Source organism: Cynocephalus volans, chromosome 15, assembly GCF_027409185.1.
Source record: "Cynocephalus volans isolate mCynVol1 chromosome 15, mCynVol1.pri, whole genome shotgun sequence".
NCBI classification, from domain to species: domain Eukaryota; kingdom Metazoa; phylum Chordata; class Mammalia; order Dermoptera; family Cynocephalidae; genus Cynocephalus; species Cynocephalus volans.
This window is the reverse complement of record NC_084474.1, coordinates 83,036,421-83,054,012: the sequence shown is the minus strand read 5'-3', so window position 1 is coordinate 83,054,012 and position 17,592 is coordinate 83,036,421. Positions and strand designations below refer to the sequence as shown.

Sequence of the window (17,592 nt, the reverse complement as noted above, 5' to 3'; positions counted from 1 at the left end):
CGGCCCTTGACTGCTTACTTTTTACTTAATGAGAGGAAATAAATTTCTTTTTAAAATTACTGTTATTTTGGATCTGTATTATTCATATATGAACCCAATCCTAACTGTTATACCTTCCCTGGGTAATCTTATCTACAGTTACTGTTTCATTTGCCATCTGTTTAAAAATGACTACTTAACCTCCAGCTCTAGCATAGACCTCAGCCTTCAGAAATGTTTCTTAAAATGTGAATGCAGGCTTTCACTTACAGCCATTATTGGGCAACTGGCACTGAACCTGCCCTTTCTCCGTAAACAGACAGAAACCTGAACAAAATATATGAAACAACTGTTTTCAGATATTGTGTAATAGGACGCACAGGTCTGTGATCCCTTGGAGAAGGCAAACACGTAAGAGTTCTAAGAGTGTTCCAGGTTTTGGCCTGGAGCACATTCTGACCCACAGCTCAGAGAGAGAAACCTAAGTAGAGCTGAGTGAGCTCTCTGAGTTGATTTTACAGAGATAGCAGTTGGGGAGGCCAAAGGAGCTAGAATCATTAGAGCAGGGAGTGCTGGAGAGAAGGGAGTTATGCAGAAAAACAGCTTCAGTGATACACATAGGATCCCTAGAATTTTTGGCTAAATACTAAGCTGTGCATGTGCAGGATAAGACACTACCCAGATAAGCAAAAAAATATCAGGGAGCTATAACCTGTACTAGCTACTGTGAACAGAACTCATTGCACACTCAGGACATTCATTAGAAATTCTAGAGAGATCATGCCTCTATTTAGGACTGAGAAATAGAGTGAAGATATAGATTATAAAGACAAGCCTCAAAGTGATCAAGCTGCTCTGCATATAACTTAGTTGCCAGCCAAAGTGAAATTCAATACTTTTTAAAGGAAGACAACAAAATCCAGATTCATGCACAATGTATCATTCACAATTTTCAGTGTTACTGCACAAGTGAAAAAGCAGATGAAGGGCCGGCCCTGTGGTTCACTCAGGAGAGTGCGGTGCTGGGAGCGCCGAGGCCGCAGGTTCAGATCCTATATAGGGGATGGCCGGTGCGCTCACTGGCTGAGCGTGGTGCGGGCGACACCATGCCAAGGGTTGCGATCCCCTTACCGGTCACAAAAAAAAAAAAAAAAAAAAGAAAAAGCAGATGAATATAATCCATAGGAGAAAAATTAGTTAATATAAACAGGATACAAAAATGACAGAGATGATGAAATTAGCTGATAAAGACTTTAAAACAACTGTTATATGTTCAGGTATTTAAAAGAAAGCATGAACTCATTGAGGAGAGAAAAGAATAAATTAAAAATAACCAAATGGAACTTCAAGAGCTGAAAAATACAATCTATGATATAGAAAATACACTGCAAAGGTTTATCAGCAGATTAGGGTCTACAGATGAAAAGATCAACAAAATTGAAAATATAGTAATAGAAACTATCAAAATTGAAGCACAAAGAACAAAAAGACTGGAAATAAAATTAACTGAGCCTTAATGACCTGCGATATATCAGTCACATAACTGGAGCCCCATACATAGAGCAGGCTGAAATAATATCTTAAAAAAATAAGTGTTGAAAATTTAATAAAAACCCAAACGCTACAGATCCAAATAGCTCAATGAACTCTGAACAGGATAAGCACAAACAATGGCATACTGTGATACATGATAATCAAATTTTTGAAAAACATTGGTAAAGGGAAAATCCACACATACACCCACACCCATACACACAGACAACACATTGCATACAGAGGAAGAAATATTAAAATTATTGATGATTACAATGCAAGCCCATAAGGAAATGCAAAACAAAACAAAACTGTTGATGTTAAATTGACAATAACTTTTAGCAAGAGAACTTTTAAAAATGAAAGCAAACTTTTGCTTCTAGCCAAGATGGAATAACAAGGACTGCATTTTTCCTTCTGCTGGAAAAAGCTAAAAAACCCCTGTAGAGCTAGGTCAAGATCTGGAGCTCATAGACCCCTCAACCCATTCACAAACCCCTCACACGCAGGTCTGTGAGCTAGGTAATGGGCAAAAAGGTCCTTGGAGCCTTGGCTGAAGTAGGAATAGTCTTTATTCAGTGTACACACGTCTGGGAGCTAAGCAGTCCACAGACAAACTCAGAAACTCAACTGCTACTAGCAAAGTTCAAAGAAAAACTGAGAAGCTGCCAACAGAATAAACATGCTCTATATTTAGACAGGAGCTCTGCCTGCCAGCCTGCTTCACAAACTCAAGAACACACAATAGGAATTAACTAAAAAGATACACGGGTGCACATGTGCACTAACTCCACCCACACACAACTTGTTTACAAAGAAATGTGCTGCACGACCCCCCAACCAGACCTCATCTGAGGGAGCCTGACTAATTTATCCTGTCATCCCCACAACCCACTACAAAATTTATAGAATAATGGTTTTCAAGTACATGGACATCAGGTAAAAAGGACAATAATCCTTGAAATATAGGAGAAAACCAAGGCGAGCCCTCCAATTGCCCCAAATTACTGTCTTGAGAGTTTCCAGGCCATGGCACAAGGAGGAAGAACCCAGCAAGAGCCTGGCAATCTCCCTGAGATGAGTAGATGGAAATGAGAGTCTGGGGAAGCCAAGGCAGCTAGAGATCCCAGAACAGAGTACCAGAGATGAAAGAGTTGTACACAGAGAAAACCCTGTAGGCGTGTAGAACGTCCCTGGTTACTTGGCTTGCAATAGTGTGTTGACTGAAGTGAGTTGTCATTAACTTATTGAACAGGCTTTATTTTTCCCTTTACTATTAATATTATTTTAAGTTGACAATCATAACTGTATATTTATGGGGTACAATGTGATGTTTTGACATATGTACATAATGTGGGATGATTAAATCAAGTTAATTAACATATACATCATCTCACCCATCATTTTTTGTGGTGATACATTTGAAATTTACTCTTAGATTTTGAAATATTAACAATACATTATTATTAACTGTGGTCCCTCTGCTGTGCAGTAGGTCACAAAAACATACTCTTCCTAACTGAAACTTTGTAACTTCTGACCAACACCCTCCCATTTCCCCCTCCACCCCCCTGCCCCAGCCTCTGATAACCACTATTCTGTTTTTTTTCTATGAATTCAACCTTTTAGATTCTGCATGTGAGTGACATTGTGCAGTATTTGTCGTTCTGTGCCTGGCTTACTTCACTTAGCATTACATCCTCCAGGTTCATGTATATTGTCACAAATTACAGATTATCCTTTTTAAAAAGATTAACTGGTATTCCCTTATGGTATATGCCACATTTTCTTTATTCATTCATACACTGATAAACACAGGTTGATTTTTTATCTTTGCTGCTGTGTATAATGCTGCAATGAATACGGGAGCTGAGACGTCTCTTCAGTACATTGATTTTAGGTGGATGTACACCAGAAGTGGGATAGTCAGAACATGTGTTAGTCCAATTTTTAGTTTTTTGTGGAACCTCTATGATACATGAGGTGCTCAATTTCACTAGGCTCAGGATTCAGGATGTGCCTGTGGGTTTCCAGCCACTCCCTGAGGTCTCAGTCTACCTCCTCTGAGCTCTCCCCTGGAGGAAAGTTACTGTTGCCAGTTAGACCTATTTTTAGCACCAACATCAATAGAAAATGAGACCACAGGGGGCTGGCTTATGCAAATCCAGTGGCTGTGCATGCCCAATAGAGAGCACAGAACATTCTTGAATATGCCTGGTGCACATGATAGGGTCTGACCAGTCAACGTGCTCTAGGAAGAGACCGACTGATCATGTGCAAGACAAAATTTTAAGTAGCTGGGAACCACCCCCTTAATTGAATATTAATTAGATAGAGAAACTATAAAAGCTGAATCGCAGACTGAGGGGGGTTGTTGCTCACTTTCCTGGAGGCAATTTGCGCTTCTCTAGCTCAGGTATGTGTACTTTTCTTTGTATCATACTTACTTGCAGGAAGCAGCTGCTCATTCTCTTGAGCCAGCCTGCACTTTGTACTGAACTATACGTGTGTTTTTCTTGCTTTTGTGTTGGACTTGATATCTGTCCTGAACTTACTTTTGTGTTAAACTTGTGGGCCCTGCTCAGTCTCTGGGGCTATGCCCACTCTCTCTGTGGAACCTGTATTTCTTATCTGTTATATTAAACTTGTTCTTATTTTCTACTGTGACTCTGCCCTTGAATTCTTTCCTGTGGCAATGTCAGCGTCAAGAACCTGGTAAGAGGATGGGGTGGGTTGAGGCTACCTATTGGGCTCCCGGATCCTACCTCTGACATCATTTATGCTGTTTTCTATGGTGGCTATACTAATTTACATTCTTTTTTTTTTTCTTTTTTTTTGTTTAAAGATGACCGGTTAGGGGATCTTAACCCTTGACTTGGTGTTGTCAGCACCACACTCACCCAGTGAGCTAACCGGCCATCCCTATATGGGATCTGAACCTGTGGCCTTGGTGTTATCAGCACCACACTCTCCAGAGTGAGCCACGGGCTGGCCCCTAAGTTACATTCTTACCAACAGTGTACAAGTGTTCTCTTTTCTCCACGTGCTCACCAACTCTTGTTATCTTTCATCTTTTTGAAAATAGCAGTTTTAAGAGTTTCATGCTCTACTGAATGAGCTAGCCTGAATGGGGAAAAGCTGAAAGCTTTTCCTTTAAGAACAGGAACTAGTCAAGGATGCCCACTCTCACCACTCCTATTCAACATAGTGTTGGAAGTACTAGCCTGAGCATTTAGATAAGAAAAGGAAATAAAGAGCATCCAGATGGGAAAAGATGAAGTCATACTGTCCCTGTTTGCAGATGACATGATCCTATATATTGAAGAGCCTAAACGTCTACAAAAAAACTCTTGGAGTTGATAAATGATTTCAGCAAAGTAGCAGGATACAAAATCAACACACAAAAATCAGTAGCATTTCTATTCTCCAATAGTGAACATGCAGAAAGAGAAATCAAGAAAGCTTGCCCATTTATAATAGCCACCAAAAAAAAAAATAAAATCCTTAGGAATAGAGTTAACCAAGGATGTGAAAAATCTCTATAATGAGAACTACAAACCACTGCTGAGAGAAATTAAAGAGGACACAAGAAGATGGAAAGATATCCCATGCTCTTGGATTGGAAGAATCAACATAGTGAAAATGTCCATACTACCCAAAGTGATATACAAATTCAATGCAATCCCCATCAAAATTCCAAAGACATTTTTCTCAGAAATGGAAAGAACTATCCAGACATTTATATAGAATAACAAAAGACCATGCATAGCCAAAACAATTCTGAGCAAAAAAAAAAAAAAAAAAAAAGAAACTGGAGGCATAACACTACCTGACTTTAAGCTATACTACAAAGCTATAATAACCAAAACAGCATGGTACTGGCATAAAAACAGACACACTGATCAATGGAATAGAATAGAGAATCCAGATATCAACCCCACACCTACAGCCATCTGATCTTTGACAAAGGCACCAAGCCTATACACTGGGAAAGAGACTACCTCTTCAGCAAATGGTGCTGGGATAACTGGATATCCATATGTAAGAGAATAAAACTACACCCCTACCTCTCACCATATACTAGAATCAACTCAAAATGGATTAAAGAATTACATATACATCCTGAAACAATAAAAATTCTTAAAAAAAACATAGGAGAAACACTTCAGGAAGTAGGACTGGATGCAGACTTCATGAATATGACCCCAAAAGCACAGGTAACCAAAGGAAAAATAAACAAATGGGATTATATCAAACTAAAAAGCTTCTGTACCACTAAAGGAACAATTAACAGAGTTAAAAGACAACCAACAGAGTGGGAGAAAATATTTGCAAAATATACATCTGACAAAGGATTAATATGCAGAATACACAAGGAACTCAAACAACTTTACAAGAAAAAAACAAGCAACCTATTAAAAAATGGGCAAAAGAGCTAAATAGGCATTTCTCAAAGGAAGATATACGAATGGCCAACAGACATGAAAAAATGCTCAATATTACTCAGCATTCGGGAAATGCAAATCAAAACCACACTGAGATACCATCTCACCCCAGTTAGGATGGCTAATATCCAAAAGACTGTGAATGATAAATGCTGGCGACGTTGCAGAGAAAAAGGAACTCTCATCCATTGTTGGTGGGACTGCAAAATGGTGCAGCCTCTATGGAAAATGTTATGGAGGTTCCTCAAACAATTGCAGATAGATCCACCATACGACCCAGCTATGCCACTGCTGGGAACATACCCAGAGGAATGGAAATCATCAAGTCGAAGGTATACTTGTTCCCCGATGTTCATTGCAGCACTCTTTGCAATAGCTAAGAGTTGGAACCAGCCCAAATGTCCATCATCAGATGAGTGGATACGGAATATGTGGTATTTATACACAATGGAATACTACTCAGATATAAAAAGGCACGAAATACTACTATTTGCAATGACATGGATGGACCTAGAGAGAATTATATTAAGTGAAACGAGTCAGGCACAGAAAGAGAAATATCACATGTTCTCACTTATTTGTGGGAGCTAAAAATAAATAAATAAATAAATACACAAATAACCTGGGGGGGGGGAGGGAAGAAGACACAACAATCACAATTCCTTGAAGTTGTTATGACAAGGAAACAGATATGAGGTTGTTGGGAGGGAGGGGGGACAGGGAGGAGGGAGGGAGGTTTCGGTAATGGGCCACAGTAATCAACCACATTGTATATCGACAAAATAAAATAAAATTAAAAAAAGAAGAAAATAGCAGTTTTAACGGATGTGAAGTGGTATCTCATTGTGGTTTTAATTTGCATTTTCCTAGTGATTAGTGACGCTGAGCATTTTTTTCATATACGTGTCAGCCATTTGTATGTCTTCTTTTGAGAAATGTCTATTCAAGTTCTTTGCCCATTTTTAAACTGGCTTTTTAGTTTTCTTGCTATTGAGTTGAGTTCCTTAAAAATTTTGGATATTAACGTCTTGTCAGATGTATGATTCGCAAATATTTTCTCCCACTCTGTGGGTTATCCTTCACTCTGTTTTTTCCTTTGCTGTGCAGAAGCTTTTTAATTTGATATCTATTTTTGCTTTTGTTGCTTGTGCTTTTGGGGCCATATCCAAAAAATAATTACCTAGACCAATGTTGTAGAGCTTTCCTCCTACGTTTTCTTCTAGTAGTTTTACAGTTTCAGGTGTCTTTTTTTTGCCAGTCAATTTAGCAGTGGGTGCTGTATACCAACTTTAGTTACACTAATAGTTTCAGGCATTACATTTACATCTTTAATTCATTTTGAGGTGATTTTTTTTTTTTGTATAGGGTGTGAAGATAAGGATCCAATGTCATTCTTCTGCCTGTGGATGTACAGTTTTCCCAAGAGCATTTATTGAACAGGTTTCAGTGGTTCTGGTAGATATTCATTACCATGGTTAAAGAAAAGTCAGCCTTTTCCTGTTTTGGGGAACTTTTCAATTCTCATATTACATGTGTTGAATCTATTTCCTAATTTATCAGTAGCTGATCATTCAAAATTATTTTTTTTTCCAATTTTTTTTTATTGAGGTAAAATACATATAATATAAAATTGACCATCTGATGGAGTTTGGACGTGTTGTCCCCTCCAAAACTCGTGCGGAAATTTGATCTCCAATGTGGCAGTGTTGGAAACTGATTGAGTCATGGGGGTACCATCAAAACAAAAGGACAAGACAAAGCATAAAAGAGGAGACTGAGAAAACAATAAGAGAAATAGAGGAAAAGATACAGAAGACGAGAATAGAAAAAAGAGAAGCAGTTGAGAACTACTTACTCTCACCCCTAATCAATGCCTGACATCAGTATTATTACTTCCTTTTGACTAAAGAAACTGAGGTTTGGTGAGTATGAATGACTTGCTGATGGGCACACAGAAAAGAGTAGGCAGAATTGGTAAAAACCAAGTTTTTCTATTGTGAAATTTTCCTCTTGCAATCATTGTTGTGTTCACAAAGCATGAGAGAGATCCTCTCCAAGCCCCCAAATGTTTTGATGATCAAATAGAGTTATCCATTCTTTATAGTCATTATGAACTAACTGGAAGACAGGCCACCCTGCTCAAAAAGAAATTCAATTCAACTCAATTCTGTATGAAGGGACAAGCACTGTGCTGGTGAATTACAGTAGTAGGGAAGTGAGATGTCAAACTGGGAAGAGCTAGAGGGAACCAATGCAGTTTCTGTATAAGACTGAGTTCTTTGCGTGGCAGCCAGCAGAAACTGGTGCTATCTAATTTAAGGAAATTTACAGCCCTAGGGGACTGCATGTTAAAGTTTAACTCACATGCATACCATAGGTTAAGGATATTAATTGGTGGTTTGCAACCAAGAACAAAACTGGACAGGCTCAATGTGCACATGGCAAAATGCTAGACAAGGTCATTTATACATTGGATGGGAAAACCAGAAACCCTAAGACTTCAATGTCCACAAAAAAAAAATGGGCCAACTATAAAAAGCAAGCATGGAGTAGGGTTATTAGTCATATCCTGCAATGGGATCTTCCAGTTTAGGGTCTTAGAAAAATCCAAGCTCAAATATGCACAAATAGTATAACAGTGCTACCATAATATTAATGTAAACTGGGCATTCAATTTAAAAAAATAAATGTCCACAATCAAGGAAGAAAAAGTCTATGCCACCCTTGCAGGAATTCTGTTAATTAGCTACAGTTAAGTCACCTAGAATGATTTGCATAATAACACCTGATGGAGTTTGGATGTGTTGTCCCCTCCAAAACTCATGTGGAAATTTGATCTCCAATGTGGCAGTGTTGGAAACTAATTGAGTCATGGGGGTGGATCCCTCATGAATGGCTTAATGCTCTCCCTGGGGGAGGGGGATTAATGAGTGAGTTCTCACTCTATTAGTTCCCGTGAGAGCTGATTGTTTAAAGGACCCTGGCATCTTCTCTCTCTCTCTCTCTCTCTCTTCCTCTCACCATGTGATCTGCTTGTACCCGCCAGCTGCCTGCCACTTTCCACCATGAGTAGAAGCAGCCTGAGGCCCGTGCCAGATGCAGCTGTCCCAGAATCATAAGCCAAATGAACCTCTGTTCTTTATATATTACCCAGTCTCAGGTATTCTGTTATAGCAACACAAAATGGACTAATACACCATCTAAGCTGTTTTTAAGTGTGCAGTTCAGTGGTATTAAATACATTCGTGTTGTTGTGCAGTGATCACCACTATCCATCTGCAGAACCTTCTCATCCTCCCAAATGGAAACTCTGCACCCATTAGACAGTAACTCCCCATTTCCCACTGCCCCCAGCCCCCGGCAGCCATCATTCTACTTTTTGTCTCTATGATTTTGACAACTCTTGGTACCTCATATAAGGGGAATCATACAGTATTAGTCTTTTTGTGACTGATTTACTTCACTTAGCAAAATGTCCTCAAGATTTATCCATGTTGTAGCATATGCCAGAATTTCCTATCTTTTTAAGACTGAATAATATTCTATTATACGTATATACAACATTTTGCTTATTCACCCTTCTGTCGATGGACACTTGAATTGTTTCCATGTTTTAACTATTGTGAATAATGCTGCTATGAACGTGGGTGTACAGATATGTTTTTGAGACTCGGTTTTCAATTCTTTTGGGTATATACCCAGAAGTGGAATTGCCGAATCACATGGTAATTCTATTTGTAATATTTTGTAGAATTGTCATACTGTTTTCCCTGGCTGCTGTACCATTTCACATTTTCACTAACAGTGCACAAGGATTCCAATTTATCCACATCCTCCCCAACATTTGTTATTCTGTTTTTTTTTTAACCTCCTGTCATTCGTTCAATCTTTTCTCATTCTTCTGCATTTGGACATCCAGTTCCTCAACATCATTCATTGAAGAGACTGTTCTTTCCTGCACTGCATGTTCTTAGCACCTTTGCTGAAAATCAGTTGACCAGAATTGCATGGGTTTATTTCTAGGTTCTCTATTCTGTTTCATTGGTCTGTGTGTCAGTTTTTGTGTGCATACCATGCTGATTACTATCGCTGTGCAGTATATTTTGATGTCAGGTAGTGTGATGCCTCCAGCTTTCTTCTTTTTGCTCAGGATTGCTTTGGATATTCAAGGCCTTTTGTGGTTCCACATAAAGTTTAGAATTGCTTTTTTCTATTTCTGTGGAGACTGTCATGTCTATCCTACACAGGGTTGGCAATTTTGCATACCCACCAGCAGCAAATGAAGTTCTCTGTTTCATCACAGCTTCTGCAGGCTTTTGAATTTTTGCCTGTCTAAGAAATGCTATCTCAGTGTGGTTCTGATTTGCATTTCTATTACTGTGAGTGAACGTGAACATCTTTTCAAATGTTTAAACACAATTCTTTTTTTTTTCCATTTGGTGAATTGTCTGTTAAAGTCTTTGTCCACTTAAAGAATGTTTTGGTCTTTTCTCCCTATTAATTTGAAAAACTTCCCAGTATATTGGAGATATTAGCCCTTTATTATGATATTTTAATAAATATTTTGCATCAATTGGCTATTTATCTTTTGACTTTGCTTATGGTGATTTTCTATGATGCAAATTTGTTTTTATTTTTATATGGTAAAATTTATAAAATTTTAATTGTATATGAATTTTGAATTATATTTAGGAAGTTTGAGGCTATAGAGGAATTAATTCCTATGTTTTCTTCTAGTACTTGTACCAATTAATAGACTTAATTCATTTGGAGTATATTTATAGGTATTACGTGAGCAAAGTATCTACTTTTATCTTTTCTCAAATAGCTACCCAGTTGTCCCAACCTCATATAGCAAAATCTTTGCCCCCATGATTTGTCTTTATTAGATATTAATTTCCATGGGCACTTGGGTCTACTTCTGGATATTGCATTCTATTCCACTTGTCTAGGTATTCATGCATCAGTACCACATTGTTTTAACTATAGAAGCTTTATTATATATTTTTAAAAATCCAGTAGTGCTAGTCTGCTCTCCCTTTTCAGCATTTTTTTTCCTACTCAAAACGCTTCCATTTCCTATTTAATGCAGAATAAAAGTCAGAGCCTTAACAGAATACATTATCTGGCTCTTGTTTGCTCTTGTCTTCATTTCTTAATAATTTTTCCTTAGCTACTGAACCCTCGGGCACAGTCCCACCTCAGGGCATTTTCACCTGCTCTTCCTTCTACCTGGAATGGTCTTCTCCAAATATTAATGTTTCTTGCCAGCCCACTTCCGTGTGTGTTGGGTACGGGTGGGAAGTTGCCAGAAGACTGAGGACATAGGGAGTGCCCCACACCGGGCACACACACAAAGTCTGAGTGGCTGCCAATTGGGCTTCCAGGCTGGGTCCCCCAAAAACATATTTGGATTTGTTCCAAGTGGAATTAAAAGTTACTGGAGACTCTGGCTGCTGGGTGGGAAATGGATTGAAAGGGAGAATGCATGAAAGTAGGTAGAACATTGAGGACGTTTTTCTAATTGTCCAGGCACTGTATGGTATATTTTAAAAAGTAGGAGCTTTAAAACTGAATGTACTGAATCCTAGTTTAAGTAGATCATAGGAACTATTTTTTTTAACTTTATTGGCATATAAAATCACATCTTTGTGGTTTATCTGTTGAATGACTGTGAATGGCAGTATTTTCTAGTGAATTTCCAACTTGTGCCAGAAGATGGCAGCATTGTCATACAGCAGGTGATGCCTGTCCCCTCCCTCTCTCTCTTTCCCTCTCTCCCTCTCTCTCTCCCTCCCTCCCTCCCTCCCTCTCTCTCTCTCTTTTTAATTTAATTTTACTTTGTCAGTATACAATGTGGTTGATTATTGTGGCCCATTATCGAAACCTCCCTCCCCTCTTTCTCTCCCCCCTCCCTCCCAACAACCTCACATCTGTTCACTTGTCTATCAGCTTCAAGGAATTGTAACCATTGTGTCTAATTCCCTCCCCACCCAGTTTATTTGTGTATGTATTTATTTATTTTTAGCTCCCACCAATAAGTGAGAACATGTGGTTTTTCTCTTTCTGTGCCTGACTTGTTTCACTTAATATAATTCTCTCAAGGTCCATCCATGTTGTTGCAAATGGCAGTATTTCATTCGTTTTTATAGCTGAGTAGTATTCCATTGTGTAGATGTACCACATTTTCCGTATCCACTCATCTGATGATGGACATTTGGGCTGGTTCCAACTCTTGGCTATTGTAAAGAGTGCTGCGATGAACATTGGGGAACAGGTATACCTTCGACTTGATGATTTCCATTCCTCTGGGTATATTCCCAGCAGTGGGATAGCTGGGTCATATGGTAGATCTATCTGCAATTGTTTGAGGAACCTCCATACCATTTTCCATAGAGGTTGCACCATTTTGCAGTCCCACCAACAATGTATGAGAGTTCCTTTTTCTCCGCAACCTCGCCAGCATTTATCGTTCACAGTCTTTTGGATTTTAGCCATCCTCACTGGGGTAAGATGGTATCTCAGTGTGGTTTTGATTTGCATTTCCCGAATGCTGAGTGATGTTGAGCATTTTTTCATTGCTTTGGGACCTGTTGAATTCAAGGCAGTCTCTTCTGTCCCACTCTCTGCTTTCCCACCTCCGTTTTCCCATTTCTCCCTTCCTCCCTCTTTCAGCTCCTCCCCTGCTGTGTTAACATGGAATGGGCTGGGAGAAATAGGGCAATGACAGATGGGGTTAATGCTGGTCTTTTAAAAATAATTATCAGAATAGAATCTCCTTCTTAAACATGACATTGATGCTATTAAATGGCTCCCTTAAAAATCTCTGGGAGGTAAGATCTGAATTATGAGGAACTTTGAGCTATTTCAATATTTCAGAAAAGGTATGACTTGGTAAAATGCCATCTGCTTATGCTGGGATTATTATGGATCCTGGGATTATTATGGGATTATTATTATAAATCTGATTGTCCCATGCTGAGCATAGGCCTGGTTCGGGAGTTTTAAATGTCTTTCAAGAAGCTTTATTATTTCTAGATAAGTTCAGCCAGGCAATTAAACACTTTCAAAATATTGGAAACTTGTTCAACACGTAAGAAACAGGGGTGGTGAAAATGTTGGCATTTACTATCTTGGTGGAAACATAAAGATTGTCTTCAAATATTTAAAAGATGATTCTGACTAGGGCAGTGGGGACAGCTGGAAGAACCCGGTCTGGAGTTGGGAGATCAGTAGCTTGTGATCGCTTAGATAATTCAAATTCTCTGAGCTTCATTTTTCTCATTCTGTTAGGTGACTGTTGGGTCAAATCAAATAATGTATATAAAGAAACTAGCACACTGCCTAACAAGTGGTTGATGTTCAATAAGCTTTTCTTGAATTAACTGAATTCATGACAATAGTCCCCTTGAGTCTTAGACGTATGCTGTGTACCTGATATCATGGTCATAGGGGGACTCGAAATTAATGAGAGGAAAGAAGAGAAGAATGTGATTCCTTGGTCTGGGACATTCAAATTGCTATTTTTAATTTTTAGATATTCCTGGGTAATTGAACACATTTAAAAATGTCCCTTTCCTCTGGAAGAAGGTGATAAGTAAGTGAGGTACCAGGCTAGATACTACTTTTTATATCTACTCACAGCATGCAGTAGAGTATACAGTATCCACTCTGGAAATTGAGTTATTTAAAAAGAAAGGAAACCTTGAGTGGGTCTTTGCATTTGAGGACAGTTAGCCCCACATTACCTGAGCTTGCAGCGGGGCAAGTCGTGCTTTTAATCCACATCACCCTCAGTGTCATAGAGGAAGCAAGACAGAGATTTGCTGCCATTGTTTACTGTCTCTTGTTTGAGAACGTATATTTAGCCTGTCCTCGAACAGAAAGTCTAAGATGCTTACTGGAGATAGGGAGCATGTGAATGTGAATGTGGAAAACATTGGCATTGTGTCTTCCTCTTCCACTCTCTTTGGGCCAGCAGAGGGCAAGAGCAGGTGCATCTTACCTGCCTCACAGGTGTGCAGGCAGCAGAGGCAGGATAAAGTCTTCCAATGACAGCAGCTCAAGTCAGAAGGGTACTGAAGGGTTGTCTTGTCCAACTGGTCTTTGTATACTTGAATTCCGGTTATGGCATTGCCTCAGGAGAACTTCAAGAAAATCCCCAAGTGGGGTCTGAGACTTTAGCAACACCTTGTAATGCCTCTTCCTTCTCAGGAGAAGCACGAACTTCTCAGCTGTGTCCTTTGTTAATGGTTCTTACCTGGGATTTGTCAAGGCCTTGTTGTATTCCTTCTAGATGCAGCTTCCTCCCATCTTCCTCCGCAGTAAGGGAGTCCCAATGGCACTTTTTCCATAATTCCTAATAGTTCCTTTTTTGATAATTATGCTGGCCAGTGATTCTTTGTTAAAAAGTCTTTTTTTATTGTTTCTGTTTCTGTGTGTAAATACATAAACTCCTGTTTCTGCGTATAAATATGTGTGTATAGGTTTCCATAAAAGATTAGAAACAAGCTTGTCATTAAGTGAGTTGTTTCCCATTGTTTATTGAGTGCATACAAGGTATCGGGTGTTGGGGATACAGGAGTAAACAAGACAGAAAACCTGCCCTCAAGGAGTTTGTATTTTATTTAGCTGTCTTCTCAGAAAAGGTGAAAGAAGATTGTAATGTCTATTGCCGTATAAAGAATTACCCTCAAAACATAGTGGTTTAAAATGACATCTAATTTGTGTTTCCTTGTTTCTACAGCTCAGGAATTCGGAGTGGTGTAACTGGGTAGTTTTGCACTGGGGTCTTACGTGTGACTGTAGTTGGATGTTGGTGGAGGCCACAGTCATCCGAAGGCTTAACTAAGGCTGGAGGATCGGTTTTGAAGGTGGCTTTCATGTGGCTGTTTGCAGGAGGCCTCGGTTCCTCACCATGTGGGCCTCCCCATAGATGGCTTGAGTGTCCCCATAGCATAGTGACTGGCTTCCCCCAGAGTGAATGAGGGGGTTGGGGGTGGGGTTGGGAGAGAGAGAGAGAAGGGAGAGAGGTAAAAGTTGTGATGCCTTTCAGGACCTACTCAGACACTGTCGATTCTGCCTTATTACATTTGTTAGAAGCGAGTCACTGATCCCAGGCGCCACACAAGCTTCATCTCTTAAAGGGAGGAGAAGCCAGAGAATTTGTAGACTTCTTTTAAAACCACCACATAGGTGTGTAACTGTGCTTCTATCCATTTTCAGAGGCTGTGATTCCCTCAGGATGTGAAAGCAGGCCCTTGTACCCATGTATTAATTGATGCACTAATTAAATATTGAATAAGCACCGATTATTTGCTAGGAGTCCCAGCATTAAAGCCTATCTCTTTGGCCCTCCCACAGGTCTCTCAGGTGATGCTGCAGCCAAGGTGGCCTGGGCCGGGGCCTGGGGTCTCTCCCGGGCTGGCGTGAGTGCTCGGGCTCCTCCTGTGGCCGGTCAGCCCGGACAGCAGAGGAGACAGCCACTAAGAGGAGGTCGCAGGGCTGGGACCATCCTGAAGCACATCTCCAGGGAAGAAAAGAATGATTGAACCGATTCTGGAAAGAAATACATGTGGGAGACTCTGGGCATCTTCGCTGCAGCGAGATCATCCCTGTGGATATTCTGCTGCTCTCCTCCGGTGACCCCAATGGGCTGTGCCACATGGCGACTGCCAACCTGGACAGACCAGCCTGCACGGACAGACCAGCCTGGACAGACAGACCAATCTGCACAGACAGAACAACCTGCACAGACAGACCAGCCTGCACAGACAGACCAACCTGGACAGACAGACCAACCTGCACAGACAGACCACCTACACAGACAGACCAACCTGCACAGACAGAACAACCTGCACAGACAGACCAGCCTGCACAGACAGACCAACCTGGACAGACAGACCAACCTGCACAGACAGAACAACCTGCACAGACAGACCAGCCTGCACAGACACACCAACCTGGACAGACAGACCAACCTGCACAGACAGAACAACCTGCACAGACAGACCAGCCTGCACAGACAGACCAGCCTGCACAGACAGACCAACCTGGACAGACAGACCAACCTGCACAGACAGAACAACCTGCACAGACAGACCAGCCTGCACAGACAGACCAACCTGGACAGACAGACCAACCTGCACAGACAGAACAACCTGCACAGACAGACCAGCCTGCACAGACAGACCAACCTGGACAGACAGACCAACCTGCACAGACAGAACAACCTGCACAGACAGACCAGCCTGCACAGACAGACCAATCTGGACAGACAGACCAACCTGCACAGACAGACCAACCTGGACAGACAGACCAGCCTGGACAGACAGACCAATCTGCACAGACAGAACAACCTGGACAGACAGACCAACCTGCACAGACAGACCAACCTGGACAGACAGACCAGCCTGCACAGACAGACCAGCCTGCACAGACAGACCAACCTGGACAGACAGACCAACCTGCACAGACAGACCAGCCTGCACAGACAGACCAGCCTGCACAGACAGACCAACCTGGACAGACAGACCAACCTGCACAGACAGACCAACCTGGACAGACAGACCAACCTGCACAGGCAGACCAACCTGCAGTGGCTGCAGGGCTCCGCGGCTTCTTAGAACTCTGCTCCTATTCCAGTCAGGAGGGCTGCAGGAAGTGCCTGTGAGGGACCTTCAAGGTCCAGCCTTGGTGGTGACTGTGCTCCGGGTCTGGTCATAGATGTCTGTCCCCCCTCCATGGACTCCACGTGCCACCTGTTGTCTTAGGTAAGTCCCGGGAATGCACCTGCCCCATCTCCCTGCTCTCCAGGACAATCAGCACAGAGCTGGGGGGACAGGGCTCACAGGCTGAACGCCGCCCTCCCAGAGGAGCTGCTGTGTGCGTGGAGGATGACTTTAGCATGAAGGAATACATGTGGGTATCTAATCTGTGATGCGTCAGACCATGTGGAAAACACAGCGACATGTAAGAGCTGGAGAGCGGAGTGCACCTGTCTGGGTGTGGGGAGGCCACAGGTGCAGCTCCTCAGTCAACTCTTAAGAGTAACTTCCTTGTTTCTGGCTTCTAAGGTTTTCAACTTCTGAACCCAGTTGTATCTAAAATCCTCCCCTATCCACTTCTTCCCCAAGCAACAAGTGCAACACTTCATAGCTCCAGGGTGCTTTATGTAAGCGAGCTGCATGTAAGTCAGATGTTTAAAATTCAAGGATGGCTGCAGACAGACACGTGCTATATCACCCTTCTTAGGGCCTCATGAATGCTTGGAGAAGCAGGGTCCAGCCTTCATCTAGTCAAAATGGCCAAAATTAACAACCAAAACAGTACTGATTTTTAAAAAAAGGTTTATTGGCACCAAAATTGTTTAATATGCATGCAGATGCTGGTCTCCATTATTGGAATATTTTTTCATTTTCTCTTTTTTTCTCTTTCCCTAGATGCCCAAAGACATTTTTCTGGTACCTCAATTCCCGTTTGTACATTATTATTCTGAAATATATGAATCATCCCATGGAAAATAAAGGTAATAAATCTCTGGCTTTTAAAAGTCCAACAATTGAAAAACCATGATTTTAACTGCAACATTGTGTTGGGAAAATACAGCAAAATGGTCAGGGCCCCTCAGATGTTC

The 17,592-nt window shown here is 41.0% G+C and overlaps 1 protein-coding gene across 1 annotated transcript in view; it reads left to right on the top strand.

Moving 5' to 3' along the window:
• Positions 1 to 15,508, top strand: part of LOC134363721 (gasdermin-C-like) — a 47,747-nt gene extending 32,239 nt beyond the window's left edge. Inside the window, exon 10 of the mRNA XM_063079274.1 lies at positions 15,321 to 15,508. Within this exon, the coding sequence (XP_062935344.1) occupies positions 15,321 to 15,508 (188 nt within the window). The remainder of the gene's footprint in view (positions 1 to 15,320) is intronic.
• The last annotated feature ends 2,084 nt before the right edge of the window (positions 15,509 to 17,592 follow it).